The sequence below is a fragment of the Monodelphis domestica genome, chromosome 5 (assembly GCF_027887165.1).
Source record: "Monodelphis domestica isolate mMonDom1 chromosome 5, mMonDom1.pri, whole genome shotgun sequence".
Taxonomy (NCBI): Eukaryota; Metazoa; Chordata; class Mammalia; order Didelphimorphia; family Didelphidae; genus Monodelphis; species Monodelphis domestica.
Genome location: NC_077231.1, coordinates 276,980,784 through 277,002,563, shown reverse-complemented (window position 1 = coordinate 277,002,563; position 21,780 = coordinate 276,980,784). Strand labels below are relative to the sequence as shown.

At 37.6% G+C, this 21,780-nt stretch overlaps 1 protein-coding gene across 1 annotated transcript in view; it reads right to left on the bottom strand.

Annotated features, from left to right (window-relative positions):
• The window catches only part of AKAP9 (A-kinase anchoring protein 9), a 188,256-nt gene that overhangs the window by 36,021 nt on the left and 130,455 nt on the right, over positions 1–21,780 (bottom strand). The window contains exons 25-28 of the mRNA XM_056800198.1: positions 19,690–19,922; positions 17,923–18,042; positions 6,005–6,181; positions 966–1,067 (exon numbers count right to left, since the gene is read on the bottom strand). Coding sequence (XP_056656176.1) covers positions 966–1,067; positions 6,005–6,181; positions 17,923–18,042; positions 19,690–19,922 — 632 coding nt within the window. The remainder of the gene's footprint in view (positions 1–965; positions 1,068–6,004; positions 6,182–17,922; positions 18,043–19,689; positions 19,923–21,780) is intronic.

The following is a 21,780-nucleotide window of genomic DNA, read 5'->3' as shown; positions in this document are numbered from 1 at the left end:
GAGCCATTTGAACTGTAAGGCCGGTCTTTAGGGACATCAGCCTGAAGAGACAAGCTCAACCAGTTCTGAAGGTCAGAACCTTTTCTTTCTCTTGCTGTCTACTGCTAAGACTTTGAACTTAAGAAAACTAGCATAGATTAGCTTAGACAGGAATAAAAGAAACCCTCTACCAGCCTGCAAGGCCTGGCCTCAGCTCAAAAGCTGAGAGACTCAAACCCAATCTAGGGAATCCCGACTCCCTCTTGCCTGATACCTCCCAATCGAAACTTGTTATTAAAATTCATCTTTATTTAAATAACCACAGTCAGATAAGAGGAGAACAACCATTTCAGGGGACATAGAGGGAGCTGAACCTAAGGATAGCCATTCAACCATAAACGGTCTCTATTGGACCCCTGCTGGGTGACCTTGGTGGGGGTGGGGAGACTTGTCCCTCAGGACAGTCTGTGCTTACCTGCTCTGGGGTGTCTTCAACATCAAACAATAGGGATGCCCCCTCAGGCTATAATAGGTGGCCCATTTCTTGGGAATCCCAATTTCAAAGATAGCCTCTCAGCAGGGGGTATCTCTCTCCTTTTACCTCCCTGGCAGCCATAGTCCCTCTCTCCCTTCAACTCCTCCATTCCTTGTTATAAAACCTTCCTTACCCCCTTTACCTCTTCAATCCTCAACAATTCCTTTAAATATTACATTAGGAAGAGCTCAGTGAAGTTGGGATATTCATGTAGTAAAGATATTACTAAAGCAAGTTCAGAGAAAAGACAAATACTAATTATTTTTTAGAAAATCACAATTTCCATGTGAAGCCTATTGCTGCATGGTGATATATCTTTAAGAAGACAAAAATCTTTTTAGTTAATAAGCTGCAGTATTTTATAGAAAAAAAAGCTCAACTGATGCTTTAAAAATAACATTGAAAATAATTCAAATCTTAAGTTAAAATTTTTAACCAAGTTTTTTTTTACCTCTTTTTCTTTTCTATCCAAAGCTTCTCGTTCTGCCTGTAATTGTACTTCTAAGGGCAATTCTTTGGCTTCAACAGCTCCAAAATGTTTTCGGTTCTCTACCTGTAAAAAAGAGTGATCATAAAAAAAGTGTTTTTTCAATTTTACATAAAGGTGTATATATGTAAAATAAGCATTTATTATATACATAATTGTAGAGGTAAATTAGTACTGGAGATATTCAGTTTTCCTATTTGAACAGATCTGTGGTTTTGTGGGTATGGATACTCTTCTCTTTTTCTCTCTGGCTCTCACTACTTCACCACTCCATTTTATTCTGTGCAACTCTTTGTGTCATTGAAAATTTTTTTTCTCTTAATAAACCTTTCAACATACAAATTATGGCACAGAGGACTGTATGCTGATAACTCCTATAATATATGGTTTTAGGTTTATTTAATTTAAAACAGTGGTAACAAAAGTGCCCTCCTATTTTTCCCTTCTGAACTTTTCTGCTCTTCTCTACATTTTAAATATTTTACTGATGCCCTTTACTTCTTTTTCTATGTCACTACCACTGCCCACCAACTCTCCCCTTCCCCTAAATAGAAGCCCTCTTTTGTATCAAATCAATCAAGCAACAAGTATTTATAATGCCTGTACTATATGTCAGGTGAGGATAGAAATACAAAAAATGAAATAATCCCAACACACAATAAACTCATACTCTAATGGGCAAAGACACTAAGTACATATATAAATATTGTGGATCACCTACATGAATATTAAAGTCCCTAGCATAGCGGGAAGGAACTGAGAGGAGAGGAGGAGAGGAGGAAGATTGTGAGTAAGACACTTAACTCCCTGAGAAATGAGAACTAGTTGGTGTTAATACTTGATAGTCACTATGATTTGGATTAGGCAGAAAATTTTGACTGACTACATTTTTCAAAGGAGAAAAGATTGAGTGAAAGTGATTAAAGCCTGGAAGTGATGGTGGGGAGCAGGGGGTGTTCTGACTCCCCATCCAGGACCAGTATGTTGGAGTTGGGAGAGAAAATACAGCCAGGGCTGAAAAGGAAAACTGGGAAGACAGTCATTAAAGGGGAATCAGGTCTCAGTGTGGGCTAAATGATGAATGAGAGAATGATAAATGAGAGAAAGAGATCCAAGATGAATAGAAGGTGGTTTAAGATGGAATGGAAATTCTACAGGCACAGAAGAGATGTACAGGATTGGAGTGGGATAGGATTGGAGGAGAGGATAAAAGAATGGGAGGAGGGGGATGAGTGTGTGCAGAGAGTTGGATTATGGACAAGGGGCTGGGGATAGTTTTCTCTTACTACAGGGAATGGGAGATAGAGATGAAGTCATAGTAGCAGATGAATAGTCTCTTCTAAACTCTGCAGTCTGACTTCTACTTTACATTATTCAACTTAACTGCTCTTTCCAAAGTTGTCAATGACCTTTTATTTGCAAAATTTAATGGATTTTTCTCAATCCTCATCTTTCTTGACCTCTTTGCATCTTTTGATATGGCTGATCGACTGCTTCTCTTGGAGATTATCTCCTCTCTCAGCTTTGGTGAAGCTGATCCCTCTTGGTTCCCTTTCTACATGCTCCTTTCTCCATGTCCTTGCTAGATCTCTGCCCAAGTCACACCCACCAACCCTGGGTGGTTCCCAAGGATCTGTATGTTTGGACCTCTTCTTTTTTCCATCTCTCCTACGTCCGTGGAGGGAATCAACAGTTTCTATGCTGATGATTATTGACAGATTACTGGACACCTGGAGGTGGATGTCTGGTAGATATCTCAAATCTAAAACAAAACCATTATTTTTCTTCCCATATCTTTTACTATCGAGAGGCACAACAATCTTCCAGTCATGCAGGCGCTCACCTGAGGCATCATCCTTAACTGTTAGCTTCCCTTTTCCCCCTTATTCCAAATATCTGGTCTTTGGACAGGCTGTTTGACATCCCCTCTGCCTACTCACACAGCCCCCTCCCTGGTGCATCTTTATTGCCTCAGGCCTGGACATCTTCAAAAGCTTTCTTGTCTCCCTCATTCCAGTCTGTTCTCCTCCTAGCTGTCCAAGTGATTTTTTTGTAAAGTACAGGCTTAACTATGTCATTCCCCTGCTCTGACTCCAGTGACTCAATCCCAAGATGGGCTTTTAAAGCTCTTTCCAAGTTGGCCTTACCTTTCCAGTCTTCTCAGATTTGACTCTTTCCCTTGTCTTATAAAACCCAGAGACTCTGCCTTCCCTCACTCCTCTGGCTCCCTTGTCTAGAAGGCTCTCTGTCTCTGTCTCTCTCTTCTCCTCCCCACTTCCTGTAAGACTCAGTTCAGCTCCCACCTTCTGCCATATGCTCCCAATTCTCTTCTTCTGAGACTACCAACCACTGCAATGCACATCCTTAGTAAGCCCATAGTTGTTTCCCTCTGGTCTCCTTCACTAGGAGAGCTCCTTAAGGGCAGGGCCTGTATTTCTGTCTTGTTCTGTATCCCTAGCACTTAGCACAGTGCTCGGCACAAAGTAAACTCTTACTATATGCTCATAGACTAAGACACTGGCTCTGTTGGAAGAGGGCACCACTTCTGCATCTCTAGTCCACCACATCTCTCCTGAGAGATGGAATGTGAAGAAATTGAGGGGATCAGAAGAGCAAGCGGTCGTGAGAAAGGAGGCGATTGAGTGAAGCAATACTGACTCCATTTTATGACTCAATTCTGGAGCTAGTTTAGTTTCTTTTAAATTAGGGGTTTAGTCTAATTTCTGTCTTGTTAGAGTACTTTATTCAGCTGTAGGAATTGAGAGAAGATCTTACTGCACTGTTTGAACCTAGCCCTTCCTGCTGTTTAGAGACCCTTTACTAAAGACCTGGGTTATGCTGACCAGAAACCCTCTCAGATCCTTAGGCTGATGTGAGCAGTTTTCTCACAATTGTAAATCTTTCTTTCTTTAGAATATTTTCCCATGGTTTCATGTTTACATGATTCATCATTCTACCCCTGTCTCTTCCCTCCCCTCTCCTGAAGCTGACAAGTAATTCCACTGGGTTGTACATATATCACACAATTGTAAATCTTAGGCAACCCACATGTTTTATCTGAAAACTAGCCCCATGTTCCTTGGATTGTATACAGACTTTGTGTTCAGATTGTATTGAGGTTGTATACAGGCACCTGGGAGGAGTGAGACACTTCTTTTTCTGAATTCAGGGAACGACACCTGTTTGCTCTCCCTTTCCCAACTTGGAAAGTCCCTTATCTTCCCTCTAATTAGAGATCAGATTACCTAAGGTTGTATTGTTTCCTTTTAATTAAGCAGCCTTATTGGATTAATTATTTTTATGTATAAAAGTCTGTATTCCCTCCCCTCCCCCCCACATTTGGGATCTAGGCCTAAGTTGAGAAGTTTTTGTCCTGCCATGCACTGCTTAACAAATCAATATACTAGGAAGACTGAACCTTTGTTTCCTTACTTGTTTCATCTTTCACCTGCCACAGATTCATAGTTTATAATGCTCTTCAAGGGTAGAGACTGTATTTTTGTGTCTGTATTTCCATTCCCTGGACCCAAACCATCTTCCATCTTCTTGCTAGCCCCTGTTGTGTCTGGAACAAAAAACCCCTCCTGAAGGCTTTGGCTTCTCCAGTTTTAGAATTAGGCCACCCCGGGTGAGTGCCTCCACTGGCCCACTCTTGTGGAGGACCAGTTATCCTTCACAGTTGATGTCACCTATACTTTACGGGACACCTCACCTTTAGTTCTGGAACCACAATCAAGTCCATGTTGCCAATCCTACAGAACCTCTTGCTCCAACTCCCCTTTGGCTCTACTCCATCCTAACACTATCCACCCTGGCCACACCTCCTTAGGCAGGGTATATGTTCCTAAGGCTTAATATAGTCTGCACTAGACTTCTGGGATCCCTTGTAGCTGTCACCCCCCCCCCCCACACACATCAAACCTTCTTGTTCCTGGAGAGCTCCCCTTTGACCCCGTACTCTCAGGACTTAGCCAAGTAACTGGCACCTAGTAAATGCTGAAAACACATTTTATCATTCATTTATTCATTGCTGATTGATTCATGATCAATCTTCTGGGGCCTTTCCAAGTTGTTTTCCTTTATATTTCTCCTGGAGAGAAGACAGAGTTGGGGCAGGGAGATCAATGAATGGTCTATGGCAACAGCCCAAATAAGAGGTGGTGAGAACTTGGACTAGAAAAGGACAGCCAGGAAAGAGGATATGAGAGTAGAAATGATAAGAACTGGCACTGGAGGCCATCTGAGTGAAGAAGGGTGAGGAAGAATTTGGCATTGAGGATGTTCAGGTGTGAACATGAGGGAACGGGAGGACCCACAGAAACAGGGACATTAGGAGATGGGTGGCTCTGTGGGGAGCTCTATCCTGAACCTGAGACACCCAGGAGAAATATCATTTGATATTCCACAAGTAACCGAGTGAAGGTTCTCAGTAGAGAGAGACTAAACCACTCTATTCTTCTGCACTCATCTTTTTCTTTACTGATTTCTTGTTTTGGGGGGCAATTTTTCTTAGTTTTCTATCACTGTCCTCTGGGACAGTTTCCAAGTGAGTTTTTATTCTAAATCAGTGACAGCATGGGTGTCTCTCAAAAAGAATATTTTCTAGCTAAGGCAGATCAGGTACTTATTTGTCATCCTTGCTGTGAAGTCTTTTTTGCACCATGTAAACTGCAAACAATGATAGTGTTTATATTTTTATTTTGTTTGTTTATGAGATGGCTTGTTTAAATAAGCAAAAAGTGGACTTGTAATTTTGCATCATGTCTTCTCACTTTTATGTTTATAATCTAGTTTCTTTCTTACTCAATTCTATTTTTTCCAGCTTCATGCCTTCTACATTTATCATATTCAGACATTCCTCTTTCAAAAGGCACCCTAATTTGATTCTAGTTTTTTCTTTAAAAAAAATCACAAAAACATTATACCTATTAAGTAAATTCACTAGAAAAAAATAAAAGTTTACACATTAATTGTCAAATTAGCCTTCACAAAATAAAGTTTACCTTTTGTAAATTGTCCGCACTAATAAGTAAAGCTTGTTCCAATTCTCTTATTCGGGATTCTAATTTCTCAATCTCTTCATTCCGTTCCTGTACATCCCTCTGAAGTTGCTCTTTTGACAGCAGGAGTTCACTGCATTTGTCTGTTTTTTCTTTGAGATGATTTGTTAACTGCTCAACCTAGCAAGATAATGTACAAGATGAATTTGGAGTTCTTTATTTTTAGTATGACAATAATAGTAGGAAAAAATATATTTCTATTATAAATGTGTTTAGTATAAAATACTGTGTTAAGTTTTGGGTAGGAAGGTAAGCAGCTAATGTTCCCAACTTTTAATAGGTGATCTTTTCTGAACTGACAAAATTTAAATAGGAAGGAAAGAGAAACATTAGATTATCTTGTTTATGCTATACATTTTAGTTACTACTTTTTTATGAATTTCAATATTTGCTTTTTATATTATCTTTTAAATATTTTTATAGCTGAATTGAGGGAAACTGTCTTTGAGAAAATCTAGGTTTGAGGGCTTGATGGTAGGTACATTGAAATAAAAAAGTTACTTCTACTGGCTTTAAGTCTCAGCTAAAGTCTCACTTTTTCCAAGAAGCCTTTCCTGATCCTTCTGCTAATCCTTCCCTCTGCTGACTATCTCCAATTTCTCCTATTATTTTTATCTAACTGTTTGCATGTTGACTCGCTCATTAGACTAGGAGTTCTTTGAGAACAGGGCCCATCTTCTGCCTTTCTATATATTCATGGAGCTTCACAATAAGTTGATTAGAGCATATGACCTTAATAACACTTACTGACCGGACTTAAGCCAGGCAGTCCATACAAACCACCATAACACTGGTTACACTTTGATACAGGAAAAAGAATTTATTTTCATGTGCATTTCATTTTCCTCACATCTATGGTATAGTAAGATCAACCAATTGATCAATGAATATTTATTAAATACTTATGGGCATCAGCACTGATAGATCAGGAAGGCAGGACTTCACATCCTGCCTCTGATGCATAGTGGCTCAAGGACAGGATGGAAGTCATTATACTTCTCTTGATTTCAGGGAACTCTCTAAGACTCAGAACACAAGATCAGGCATGGCTCTGCTTTGGGAGAGGGAATGTGCTCCCTGAGAGTTCCCTAAAACCACTGAAGTCTAGTCCAATAAAAAGGATCTGCACGATGATGCTCCAGACATCAGGATTAATGAAGTAACACAACATACTCTTGGGCTCAGTTTGGTTCAGATGCCATGATGCCTCTCTGCTGGGTGCAAAGGAAGGATTTGCAGGATGGCAGCCCCACTGATGGGGAGAAAAGCGTATGAGAACTCAGACACCTGTGGATTGAGCCCAGGGAACCTACACCTAAGCCCTGTGGGAAGAGCAATGCCCCTTCTGGGGAGGCCTGAGTGGGTAGCTGCTTCTGCAGGTGTTCCACCCCTGATTCCTTAGCAGCTATAGCTCCTGAAGACCCAGAAAAGAAAGTTCTTGCCCCCAAAGTCCCCAGCATGGCCATATTAAATTGAATACCAGAAACAGATAGTTTTATTGGTGGAAATGGCATGAAAGAATCGAAATGACAACAAAGTCAGGAAACAAAGATTAGACTCTATTAAGTACAGTTTTATGCTAACAAAATATAAATGTAGTAGAATAGAGAAATACATTAAAAATATATTAAATATCCAATCTCTCAGAAGACCAGATAGAAATCTAAAATAATCTAATCTCAGAAAAAGAAATAGAACTAGCTGTATAGGAACTGAAGAAGGGGGACTTCTGATCCTAATGGAGTCATAGAATTCTATCATACTTTTACAAAAATTAGTATTGATACTACACAAATTATTCTCAAAAACTGAGGAAAGTGCCCTATCAGAATCGTTTTATGCAACAAATATAGGTCTAATACTTAAGCCTGGAAAGGACAAAACATAGAAGGAAAATATAGGCCATATCATTAATACTGATTCAGAAGTTTTAGACAAAATATTGTCAGACTACCTTGATTTATCCAAGAAATCATACCAAAAACTTGCAAATCACATAATCATCTCAATAATCCTGCTATCTGTATCATGAAGAACTTTTTTAAAAGCCAAAAAAAGGTAAAGAAGAAAAAAACCCCAAACATAACTGATCAATACACTGAAAATGCCCCCCAAATAGTGCAACATTTGTATTTAACTTTTGATGTTTTCTTGGCTCTGTTCACATCATTATTCATCATATTCATAACATAGTAACATTCAGTTCCATTAATCCTTGAGGCATAAGCCCAGTACTGGAAATCTCTTGGTCAAAAGGTATAGACATTTTAGTAACTTATTTGCATAATTTCAAGCCACTATCTAAAATGGTTGTACCAAGTCATAGCTTTATCAACAATAACAAAAATTTTCCATCAAACTCTCCAACATTAATAACACTGTCATCATTTTGGCCAGTTTGTGGGGTATGATGTTTTGATTTGCATTTCTTTTATTATTAGTGATCTGGAACATTCTTTCATGTGATTGTGAATACTTTGCAATTTTTCTTTTTAAAACTCTTACCTTTTGTCTTAGAAATAATACTGTGTATTATTTCTAAGGTAAGGCTAGGTCAGTGATGGGCAACCTTTTAAGGTTGGTGTGTCAAAATTAGCCAAAATACCGAGCATAACTTGGGAGGTATAGCACTTTGAGAGAAAAACGTTCTTCTCGGCACTCAGCCTAAAACTTCTCTGTATGCGGCTGTGTGCCATCAAAAATGGCTACGTGTGTCAGTGCTGACATGCATGTCATAGGTCTGTCATCACAGGGCTAGGCAATGACCTGCCCAGGGCCACAAAGTGAGGAAGTATCTCAGGACACATTTGAACCCAGGACCTCCTGTCTCCAGGTCTGACTCACTGAGCCACCCAGCTGCCCCCAACAATTCTTCCTTCAAGAATTGTTTTTTCATATCCTTTGGCCAATTCTCTACTGGAGAATGTCTACTAGTCTCATATGTATGTTGTTAATTGTTTATATGTCCTGAATTAAAACCCTTAGAGAAAAATTTCATGCAAATGTTATTTTCCTTTCAGACTACTTCTTTTATCTTAGATGTATTAATTCTGTCTGTATAGAAGCTTTTCAGTTTCAAGGATCAAAGTTATCGATTTTCTCTTTTGTAACTGCCTTTATCTCATATGGTTAAAAATCCATCTCATCCATAATTTTGAGATACCTGATTGCTTTCTTTTATAATTTTCCTATAGGATGATCTTTAATAGTAAAGTTATACATTCATTGATTATATATTATGGAATATGGAAAAGGGTGAATATTTATGCCTAATTTCTTCTAGCCTGCTTTCCAGTTTTCCTAGTAATTCTGAACACTAAGATAATTTTTTCCTAAGCAATGTTTTCCATTTTACTGAACTTTGGATTATTAGTTTCTGATTCTTTGTTTAGTTTATCTTTCTATTAATCTACCTCTCTCTTTCTTAACCAATACCAGAGAGTTTTGAAGACTGGTGCTTTATAATATAATTTAATGAGGGGAAAGTTAAGTGGTGCAGTGGATAGAGCCGTTGGTCTGGAGTTAGGAGGACTTGGGTTCAAATGTGGCCTTAGATACTTCCTCTGTGACCCTGGACAAGTTACTTAAGCCCTTTTGCCTAGTCTTTGTTCTGCTTAAAACAGAAAGTAAGAGTTTTTTTTTTAAATTCCACATAATTTAAGGTCTAAAAAGTACCATTTCCCTCCATTCCTACTTTTTTTTATTGTTTTCCTTGTTATTTTAGATTGTTTTTCCAAATGGATATCATTGTTTCATTAAGTTCTAGAAAGTATTCCTTTGACAATAGGTTGGTATAAAAAAAAAGTGTAAATTAACATTAATAGTATCATCATATTTAATAGAGTAACATGGCCCACGTATAAGTGCTAAATATTTCTCCAGGTATTTAAATTGGTCTTTTTTTCTTTAAAGAAAACTTCTTAATTGAATCTCTACCTGTCTTTTGTATGTTTTGTTAAGTCAATCCCCAGGTACTTTATTTTTGTAGTTATTTGGGATGAGCTTTTCCTTTCTATTGCTGCTTTTAATTTTTTTGGCTTTTAAGGGTTTATTTTGCAGCCTGAAACTACTAAAATTATTAATTATCTCAATTAGTATCTTTGCTGACTCCCTAGTATTTTCTAAGTATGCCATCATATCATTAGCAAATAGTGAGTTTTATTTCTTTATCTATTATGCTTTTAATTTCTTTCTCTTTTCTTACTCCTGCCACTAGCATTCCCAGACCCATATCAAATAATTATGGACTTAAAAAGAACTATGAGAAAACCTTATGTTTTTTTAAAGCATAACTTGAATCTTTGACTTCTCAAAGGCTTTCCTAGCATTTATTGAGATAATTATGTGATCTGCAAGTTTTTGGTATGATTTCTTAGATAAATTAATGTAGTCTGACAGTATTTTGTTTAAAACTTCTGAATCAATATTGATATTGGTCTATATTTTCCTTCTATGTTTTATCCTTTCCAGGCTTAAATATTAGACCTATATTTGCTGCATAAAACGATTCTGGTAGGGCACTTTCCTCAGTTTTTGAGAATAATTTGTGTAGTATCAATACTAATTTTTGTAAAAGTATGATAGAATTCTATGACTCCATTAGGGTCAGAAGTCCCCCTTCTTCAGTTCCTATACAGCTAGTTCTATTTCTTTTTCTGAGATTAGATTTTTTAGATTTCTATCTGGTCTTCTGAGAGATTGGATATTTAGTATATTTTTAATGTATTTCTCTATTCTACTACATTTATATTTTGTTAGCATAAAACTACTTAATAGGGTCTGATTATTCTTTTTTTCTGGTTTTGCTGCTATTTCATCATGTTCATTGGCTATTTTTTGATATGATTTTCTGCTCTCCTCTTTTTAATCATATTGGCTAAAAGTTCTCAATTTTACTTGTCTTTTCAATGAACTAACTTAGTTTCATTTATAAATTGTTCCTCTTGATTTTCAATGTCAATTTCTCTTCTAATTTTTAATATCTCTTCACTTGTGCTTTTTTTTTTTAAACCCTTACCTTCCGTCTTGGAATCAATATTGTGTATTGGTTCCAAGGCAGAAGAGTGGTATGGGCTAGGCAATGAGGGTTAAGTGACATGCCCAGGGTCACATGGCTGGGAACTGCCTGAGACCAGATTTGAACCTAGGACCTCCCATCTCTAGACCTGGTTCTCAATCCACTGAGCTACCCAGCTGCCCCTTCACTTGTGCTCTTTTAAAAGACTTGCTTATTGTGAGCTTTCTAATTTTGAAAAATAAAACATTAAGTTCATTAATCCTATCTTTTTATATTTTATTAATGTGTGATTTTAGAGAACTTATTTTTCTACTAATGACTGTTCTAACCCCATCTGAGAAATTTTTGTATATTATATCATTGTTATTTTCTTTCACATAATTATGAGTTATTTTAATGATTTCTTTGAGCTATTAATTATTTAGAATTTCATTGTTAAGTCTCCATTTGGGCTTGTGTCTTTTCTTTGTGTTTTCTGAACTGACTTATTTTTATTGGATTATAGTATGTAAAGGATGAATTTACTGTTGCTGTCTTTTTACATCTGTTTACCAATTTCTCTGCTCTAGTAAATGGTCATTTTGTCTATGTGGCACTGAAAAGCAAATTTTTGCAGTCCCATTTAAAAGGTATTTTAAAGTATTTTTAGCTTTAGTTTCTCCAGAACTTGTTCAGTTCTTTCTTTTTCCTTTTACCTTTCTGTTAGACATATAAAACCAAGAAAAGGAATGCTGGAATCTCCTTTGACAACTGTATTACTGGTTATGTGTTCTTGTAGCTCAGCTAGTGGTTCCTTTATAACTTTGTATTCTGCTCTTAATAATTCCCATTTCTCTATAAAACCATCCAGGAACAGCATTGTAGTTTAATGTACCTCAAAACTAACAGCGTCCTATGCTTCATCTAGTGTTGAATCTTTTTTCTTCTTTTATGGTATTTGTTTATAGATGTCAGAACTCTTTTCCTAAATCTGGAGGTCATATTTCCTTTTGCTGTTAAAATCTTTTGTTGGTTTATCAGCTTATGTGAGTTTTCTTCCTCCTCAGATCTTTGGTCATTTTGAATCTTTTCAAACCCTCTTATTTTCCTCACTTTCTAGGTCTGTCCCCTGTGATAGAGGTCTCCCTCGGGGCCTCCTCTTGTCCTAAGCACTTCTCAGTTCATGAGCCTGGATAACTTTTAGGCAGAGAGAACTGGCCCACCACAGGACACTGGGCTTTTTCCCTTAGGCTAAGGGAAATGCCCCAAGGCTCCCTTCTCTCTGCGCCTCAGTTCTCTGGCTCCAGAGCGAGACCAGGCTATGAGGCTGATGCATGGAAGTGAATTCTGTCATCACCCACCAGTGTGTTCTTCCTGTGGTTAGGGTGGCTGGACAGATGCAAGGGGGCACCGAGGCCACAAGGGTCAGGGCTGAAGGAAGACTGGCTTTCTTTGCTGTTCATCAAGTTTGTACCGACTGTGGAGAACCCTGGCTTCACTTTATCTCTGGCACACAATTTCTATTCTGGAGAGGTTTGAGGTCCTGAGGATTGGAGAAAATGTCTAGTTCTCCATCTCTTCTTGGTCATGAATGGGAAATAATTTTATGGCTTTCTCAGGAACATGAGATGGAGATTGCTAACACTTATCAAAACCAGACTTATTGCATTTTCTTCCTCTGACAGGGTCACTATGTATCAATTAATCGGGGGGTCACCGTAGACATCATAATTTTAGATTTTGGCAAGACTTGGTATCTCCTTTGTGTTCTCACCATGGAAGCTGGGGGACTGGAGAGCTAGAGAGATTTAAGACTGGTTCAATGACCAGATTCACAAAGGGTTCAGCGTGATCTTGGGTAGAGCTCTTGGATGGAGAGCCGCAAAGGTATTGTCATCCTTACAATAGCAACGTGTGTTGGCAATCTACAAATCAGAGTTGACAGGCCAAGCCAGTGACTTGTATAGAGATGTGTGTGACATTAACACGACTTCATAGAATACAGGGTAATGGAAGCACTGGTTGGAGACTAGTTTTTGTGAGAAATATCTGAGAGGTTTAGTGGATCACAAGTTTAACAGATATCAAAAAATTAGTCTTGCCGGCTGGGCACTGACCTAGCCCGGGGCTCTATGAAGAGAGGCGCATGGCCATAAAGGAGGATGACAGGGTGCCACATATTAGGAAAGATGCAGACCAGCTGGGGCTGTTCCAGGAGAAGGCACTGGCATGGCCAGGGGCCCAGATCCTGAGCCGCCAGGGGGATCTTGCTGAAGCCTTGGGACCAGTGATGGCTGGCATCAGAGGAAGCGACTTGGTCTGACCCTGGAGAACCATGATGGACCGTCCCTTGATGTGGAACATTGCAGAATGGGTTTCTGATCAGCTGCAGGGGCAGGGGGAGGCCTCGGGGCTCCTTCTAAGCTCTTATCTAGTGGGTTTCTGTGCATGACAACCACATTACATAATAAAAGCTGGGTAAGGAGAATTCTGTGAAGAATTCTGTGAGTGGATTTTTACTGAGGAAGAAAAACCTCCCAAAGAGCAGAAATAGAAGTGAAACAAGGTGATCCAAAGAGGAAGGGCAGCATGACTAACTCAGAAACTACCTCTGAGGGTGAGCCATTGTTTATTAGGGATATTTATTAAGCATCTATTATAAAAATGACACTGGGAGGAACTAAAAATGTATGAGATGAGGGCAACTATAGGGCTCAAGAGCCAGGCCTAGAGATGGGAGGTCCTGGGTTCAAACCCAGCCTCAGACATTTCCTACCTGTGTGACCCTGCACAAGTCACTGAACCCTCATGGCCTAGCCTTTACCACTCTTCTGCCTTGCAACCCATACACAGTATTGATTCTAAGATGGAAGGGAAGGGTTTAAAAAGAATGTATGAGACATGGCTTATTTCCTAAAAAATCTTATTATCTGGTAGAGAAGAAATTATGGAAATCCATCACTAAAATACAAAGCAACAAAGTGTTGAGAACTATACAAGGGGTACAAAGGAATAATTTCAAGGTGGAGTGATTTTTAAGATAAACCTTTATGGATATGGTAGTACTTGAGCTAGATCTTAACAAGATGGGCAGGATCTTTATAGCTGGAGAAGGGAAAACACAAGATTTCCAGGAGGACAGGAAAGTACATGGGCTTTTGGGGAGGAATAGGGAGTTGTTCAGTATGGCTGAAACATGGGGAACTTTCAGGGCGGTAGTAGTAGAGAAGGTTGGAAAGGTAAGAGGAGAGATTATGGAGATCCATAGCTGCAAGAGGCAGGGGAAGAAGAGGAAGTTTATTTTCTAAAACTGAAGATACTACACAAAATTAGTCAGCTACAGATTATAGGTATCCAAGTATTACAAATGTGATCTATATATAGTTTTTATGTATACATATATAGCTATAAATAGTTTCTATTTAATAATATAGTTTATATGTCTATAAATTAATGTATTAGTGAACACTGCCAGTGTATTGTGATTTTTTAATTAAAAACTCATGTTCCTAGATCACATTTGGGAATCAGAAAAATAAATAAATTTGGTCATTATTAGTTAATTCTAAAAATGCTTTTCTCATTCTAACTGGTCATTGTTCCACAGACATGCTGAGTCAGTTCTTCCTGGGAGCTTTAATTCACATAGAACATCTTTTTTCTTCTCAATCCATTTCTATCCTGTTAATCCTTCAGATCCAGTCAAATCCCATCTTCCTCCTGAAGCCATTTCTCATCTTCCTCTGAACTCCCAGGGCATTTACAGTCTTTACCACATGATTCAACACATAATTATAGATGATCTTACGTTGCACAATAGTATTTAATGTATATTTTGCCTTTCCTTCCCACATTATGATGGGGTTTTGTGAATTTCAAAACTACTCAACCCTGTTCAAACCATTCTTTAGAGGATGAGATTTGGCTATTTCCTGATCCTAATCAATAACAATAGAGATACTTGGAATAACAGAATCAGGTCTTGGAAACTACAATCTCCACCCTACTCAAGGTAACAGGATTTAGAAAGGGCTACAGCAAAGCTCAAGATTTAATTATTACAGAATATGGCCTTCAACAGACATGTGCAAAGGGGAAAGACCTCTGGGCGGTCATGGGTTAAGCTAGAGCCACCATTGGCACAGGTGAGACACAGGAAGTGAGGTAGAGGAGAGCTGAGGAGTGCTGAAACTTCCTGGGTGGAGGAGAGTGGGGTTGTTGGAGCGTGGTGCTTGGAGTGGAGGCCCTCAGACTGTTTCTCCATTTTGGTCACATGAGTGATAGGGACTGATCTCTTTTCTTTGCCTCGGCTATCCAAGGCCTTGGGCCTTTGGCCCAGCCTAAGCAGAGTGGGTATTTAAGCCCTATTCTCTTTTCCTCTTCTTCTTCCTCTTCCTCTTCTTTTTCTTCCTCTCTCTCTCTCTCTCTCTCTCTCTCTCTCTCTCTCTCTCTCTCTCTCTCTCTCTCTCTCTCTCTCTCTCATACCTTTCTTCCTCCTGTTTGTAATAAAAAACTCCATAAAAGGTTGACTGCTGACTTGAGTTTTCATTAAGGAATTACATAGCTGAATTCCTTGGCGACCTTAAATTAATATATATCAGTCTTTTAAAGTGATTTCCATATCACAGTTTACTTGTTTTTTATCTCCCACAGTGCCAAACAAAATGCTGAGCACTCACCAGACCACTGATACTTGGTGAATGATTAATCACATGGTTATTATCAAACTATGTAAAGTTAGTAAAAACACATCTGAAGCAAAATTTGTGGATTTTCAAAATCAATTATTTAGTACTCCTGATTTGTCTATTTTAGAACATAGATTTTGCCCTATATCCAGATCCAGTGACTAATTGGCATGTCAGAGGTCCTAAGGATGTTCAGCACAGTTTCTTTTTTTACTGCTCTGCCCCAATCAATCAATAAGCATTTATTATACACTTAACTGTATGTGCCCGGGATTCAATGAGGCAATGAAGACACAAAGACAAAATGGTGCGGAGACCCTGGTCTCCAGCATTCAGGTCTTATCATTGCTACTAACATTCCACAACCCTGTTGGAACTACAAGAGACAAGATGGCATACAAGAATGGAGGGTGAGTTTCAGAGTCAGAGAAACCTGGGCTGCCATTTGGTAGATATAGAAATGGAGGATTAGAGTGTTTATGTGACTCGCCCCCAGCTGTCCGGCAAAGAAGTGGCCCTCCAAGACCATTACTCTTTCCACTTTACCAGGTTCCCTGGAGGCAAGAGTGTGAAAGGCTGTCGTGAGGAAGAGGGATTAGACTTTGGTTGGCTTCTGAGTGTTAGCCTGGGGGAAGGAGAAGTAGTAGAAAGAGGGGCAGAGATTTGAAGAAAGGAAAAGCTTTCTCACACTCTTGAGAGCTATTGCAAGGTAGAATGGGGCCATTTGGGTAGGAATGAGTTTTCTCTCCCTGCAGTTTTAAAAGCAGAAGGTGTATGACCAACTGTTGGCAAGGCTGTAGAAGAAATTTTGGGTACATGAGTTGGATTAGATGATCTCTTGTTCCTTTCAACTCTTGAGATTTTGTGATTCAGTGAATAATTAATTTTCCAAGATGAAAAGTTTCAGATGAATTGCTGATGCATATATTAGGAAGGCACTTCCCAATCAGGAATTTTCTCTGCCAGTGAAACTACAGGTACAGTCAAAGAAATGGTCTTATTTGTACATATTTTTAAGTATGAAAGTGGAAATTTTAAGAAAAGTGGAGGACTTTATATCTTTGGCATTTAATTTTAAACACTGAAAACAAATTTGACTAGAAATATGGTAAGTAAAGAGCTGTCTCCCTCTGATTGTGGCTAAATGTTTGTTGAAAATGGGAAAAACAAAGCACAAACTAGAAAGATTAAAAGAGCAAGATGCTAAATAAAATCTTGAGCAGTGTGAGGCAGTGACAGCTATATTATAATTCTCTCTATACTCCTAAAGTATTCCAAAGAGAAAATAAGAAGGGCAGTCAAAATTTCAATAAGAGCATTAAGCAGGGGCAGCTGGGTGGCTCAATGGATTGAGAGTTAGACCCAGAGACGGGAGGTTCTGGGTTCAAATATGACCTCAGATACTTCTTAGCTGTGTGACCCTGGGCAAGTCACTTTACCCCCATTGCCTAGCCCTTACCACTCTTCTGCCTTAGAACCAATACACAGTATTGATTATAAGATGGAAGGTAAGGGTTTAACAACAACAACAAAAAAAGAGCATTAAGGGCATCTGGAGGGCAGAGGGAACATTTTACAGAGAAACAATATTAAGTAAAACCCTTGTTTTAACAAAAATTCATTATTTGATGAAAACTGCTGGGAAAATTGGAAGACAGCGTGGGAGAGATTAGGTTTGGATCAACACTTCACACCCTACACCAAGATAAACTCAGAATGGGTGAATGACTTGAACATAAAGAAGGAAACTATAAGTAAATTAGGTGAACACAGAATAGTATACATGTCAGACCTTTGGGAAAGCCAAGATTTTAAAACCAAGCAAGACTTAGAGTCACAAAATGTAAAACAAATAATTTTGATTACATCAAATTAAAAAGGTTTTGTACAAACAAAACCAATGTAACCAAAATTAGAAGGGAAATAACAAATTGGGAAACAATCTTCATAACAAAAACCTCTCATTACAAAATGATTTTTGTAACCAAGGAATAATGTTTGAAATTGACCAAATAAAATAAAAAATAAAATAAAATAAAAAACAAAATCCTTGTTTTACTTCTTGTTCTGAACACTTATTTGTTTGTATTACTGTTTCGAGTCTACCTGATTTCAAGGGGCGCTCATAAACTTTCCAAGTACAGCTGTGTGGTGCAGCCACTGGTCTAAATTCTTACCTCTCTAGTCTGGTGCTCACTGATAGGCTGGAACTTTGGGGTAGCCTTTAGCTGCTGTTCCAGCTTCAGTATTTCTTGTTGGAACACGTCTCTTTCATGTTCTCGATCAATTGCCTGTTCCTAAAATTTAAGTACAAAAAGATTAGACAAAGGAAGTGACTGTTGATGATTTGGCACTACACAGTCTTGTTTGAAGGTGAGGAGATAGAATAGATGCAAAATGAAATCTTCTTATCATGGTGCACCAAAAGCAAGTAAGATCTTGGTAGACTAACTATGGGGTTTGACTTATAACTTCATTTGGCTCTTCAGAAAGAGAGATAAAATGCAGTTATTACCTAAAGCATAACAAGTCAATTTAATTCAAATGAGGTGAAATACAGGGAGGAAGGAAATAAGCACAGTATAATTAAAGAGCTAATATTTATAGTGTGTATTACATGACAGGCAGTGTTAAGTGCTTTACATGATTATTTCATTTGCTCCTCAAGTAATCTGTTAAGGCTCACATAGCTAGTAATTATATGAGGTCAAATTTGAACTCAGGTCCTCTTGACTCCTGGATGGACACTCTGTCCATTCTGGTAAGTATTTTACAATTATTATCTCATATGATACTTATAACAACCCTGGAAGGTAGGTACTATTATTATCCCCATTTTTAGAGACAGAAATTAAGTGATTTGTCTGAGTCACACAGCTAGTAAGTGTCAGAGAGGCAGGATTTAAACAGGTTCTCTCGGCTCCAGACACTGTGCCACCAGCTGCCTCCATATAGAATGTAAAATGTGAAAAAAATTGTTAATTATACTCTAAAATTTAATTTTCTACATAGGAGAGATATTTGAGAATTGATTTAGGATGACTTGTCTACAAGGTAATGTAGAATTCTTTTATAAAGGCATACTGAATTAATGAACATTCCTCCTCTGGTAATATACAAATTCTAAAACACTTGAGTGTCTGGAGTATGAACCAGAGTGGATTAATGAAATGTTCAAGACAGCCCTCAATTCCTTCCTCCCTGCATCCTTCAAGGAAAGAACAAATACATTAGAACTCACGTAGTATGCAAAGGGAACTATGTGTATGTAGTTTTATTTTCCAAGGTATACAGCTGGTTGTACAAGCATCTAAGGATTCTCCCAAAATAAAAAATCAGAAACTAATATACATCTGACTAAGATATTTTCCACAAAAAACCTCAGTGGAATAAGGAAATGCTGGTATGGGTCACTGGTCACTGAAGACAGTGGGGGAGGTAGACAGGCTCCTCCTGCCCCTGTCCATGGGTTCAGTCTTTGATGGGCAAAGGGGAAGAAGAGTTACTATTTACTTGCCAATTGCCTGTGTGCTGGCCTCCTCTTCATTCAGACTGTTGGCACAAATTCTGTTGCAGTATTATCAACACAGAAAACTACCATCACTTTTGAAATGCTATGGAGAGCATCTCTAGTTCTAAATTTTAAAAGCAGTCATCTTTAAATACGTATGAATGAGTCATCATGATATAAAAATTGTAAACCTGGAAGGTTATAACTAGTGTTCTATTGGATGCAGTGGTAAGAGTGTTGGATATGAAGTTAGAGACCTGGGGTTTAAATAGCAGCTCATTTTTCTCATTTGTAAAATAAAGGACTGTCCTATTAATGATGGCATGTCAGATCCCTTCTATTTCTAAATCTATAATCCTGTGGAGACAAGGCTGACCCTCTGGATCTTCAAAATATGAAGCCAGATTCATCTCCATTTTTCTCCTATACTTACATCTAAAAACTTTCTCATTTTCTCCAGCTGTTTCTCCAGGGCCTGGTTTTGCTGTCTCAGATCCATCAGTTCGGCATTCTTTTCTTGTTCTAGTTCCATAAAGCGGCTGACCTGTTCCTCCACATCCATTTCCAGAGTTTTTACTTGTTTCTGAAGGTCATCACAAACCTTTTCAGCTTGACACTGTACTTCCAGTTTTTCCTTCATTAGCTTTTCTGTTTCTTGCAGTAGTTCTGTTTACAAATGAAAAAGTTCTGAAGGTTTTGTTACCAAGTTAATGATGTTAATTACAGTATGATTACCCCACATTTCTACATATAGGATTTAAACCACATGAAATAGAAATGCTGGATTTTAATTCAAACACAAAAAGAGGCAACGAACTCTGCTTTCTTTTTCTCTCTTTAAGATATTTAGAATATCTAAACATACCCTATATCATGCCACCATAGATCATCATTATAAAGTATTTTAAAATGCGAGTATTGTCACTAAATGATGATTCTTGTGGAAAAGAAAAAGCACAAAGAAAGTCAAAGGTACATGTTTTTACTTCAAGGAAAGGACAAGACTTAATTAATGCAAAAATAAGAAAAAACGAACCATCACTTGATTCACACAGAGCAATAGTGAGTTTGTTCTCAATCCCAAGATACTCTTTCTATACACATGCATGTACATCACATTTGAAGAACCAATACCATGAATCTTTATGTAGGACCATTGAGAAATCCAGAAAGAGCAATGATTCAATTACAATGAGATTTTTATGGTTATCCATTCCTGAATTGCTCTTGCCTCCCATACTTCTATATCTAACAGAAGAGGACTGGCAAGTGTGTATCAAATGCAAAGCTCTTCTGTTGAGAAAAGATTTAAGACATGCTTATCACCAGGGTCCAGATCATGGTTGATATTCCTGCCAATAACCAAAAAAGACTATGAAGCTGTAGATAATTACCTTCTTTTTTCTTTGCAAAGACTATTGATTCTAAAAAGGAATATAAATGTAAGGCAACCAGAAAACTTCTGTTCACTACATATCAAAGATTCTTGTGATGCCATCATCTTATATGCTACTTAACCAATTCTTGATTTAGACAGTTAGTATGAATCAATGTTAACAGCACTTGGTAAAATAATTAATTGTTTGTGTTAATTATATTTGCAAGTTAAGAAGCACGATTTTGTCTCAATAACTGTTCCAAAATGAATATAATAAGATGATGGTTAAGAGGAATCTCTTATGTTAATTTCAAACAAAGGAATGTGCTCTTTAATTGCAAGAATTTTTTTTTGTTAAAAGGAAGGACTGTAAGTGTAAAATAAAACAGCAAAGTTTCAGAATTAGAGAAACAGTTAGTCAAAGTCCAAGAATCATTATTTACTTATTTTTAGGAAGTAAGTCTATCACCCAATTAAAGACTGGCCATGCAGTATACAAACACACCTGCTCCGGGTGCTGCATCGACTGCAGCATCTACTAGCCCTATGAGAAAAGAAAAAGGAAACAAAAGCATAGTAATTTACATGCCATCTATTCTTCAAGTGGGATATAATGTAAAAGAGAAAATGAAGCAAAAGACAAGATTAAAGTTCTCTTTAGCATTAGCTACATTAGCAACATTTCTTGGAAATTCTAAATATTTTTCATCAAATTCAATTGACATTAAGCATATACTAGATATAAGGCATCAATAAGATTTGTTCTTTAAATATAAAAAGTTCTAACATTTACACCTGAAAATTCCCAAAATATTAATTTGAACAACCAAAAGAATACCACAAAGAATTCTTCACTGCAGGCCAAAAATTTTAGCATTATTTATTTAACATTATTATGAAAGTTTGTGAAGCTGCAAAAGTCATAATTCTAAAATTATAATCATAATCTGTAATATAAAAAACTGATATAGCTTTAAAGAGGTTAAAAATGGACATTCAATACTAAATAATTCAAATGCCATACTCATAAAGAATTTGTATTTTTTAATAATTAGTTTTCACTTTTACCCTTAATTAGATGTTAATTAATTTGAAAGATTAAAAGAATTATTTCCTCTATAAAAGTTATTATTATTATTATTTTAC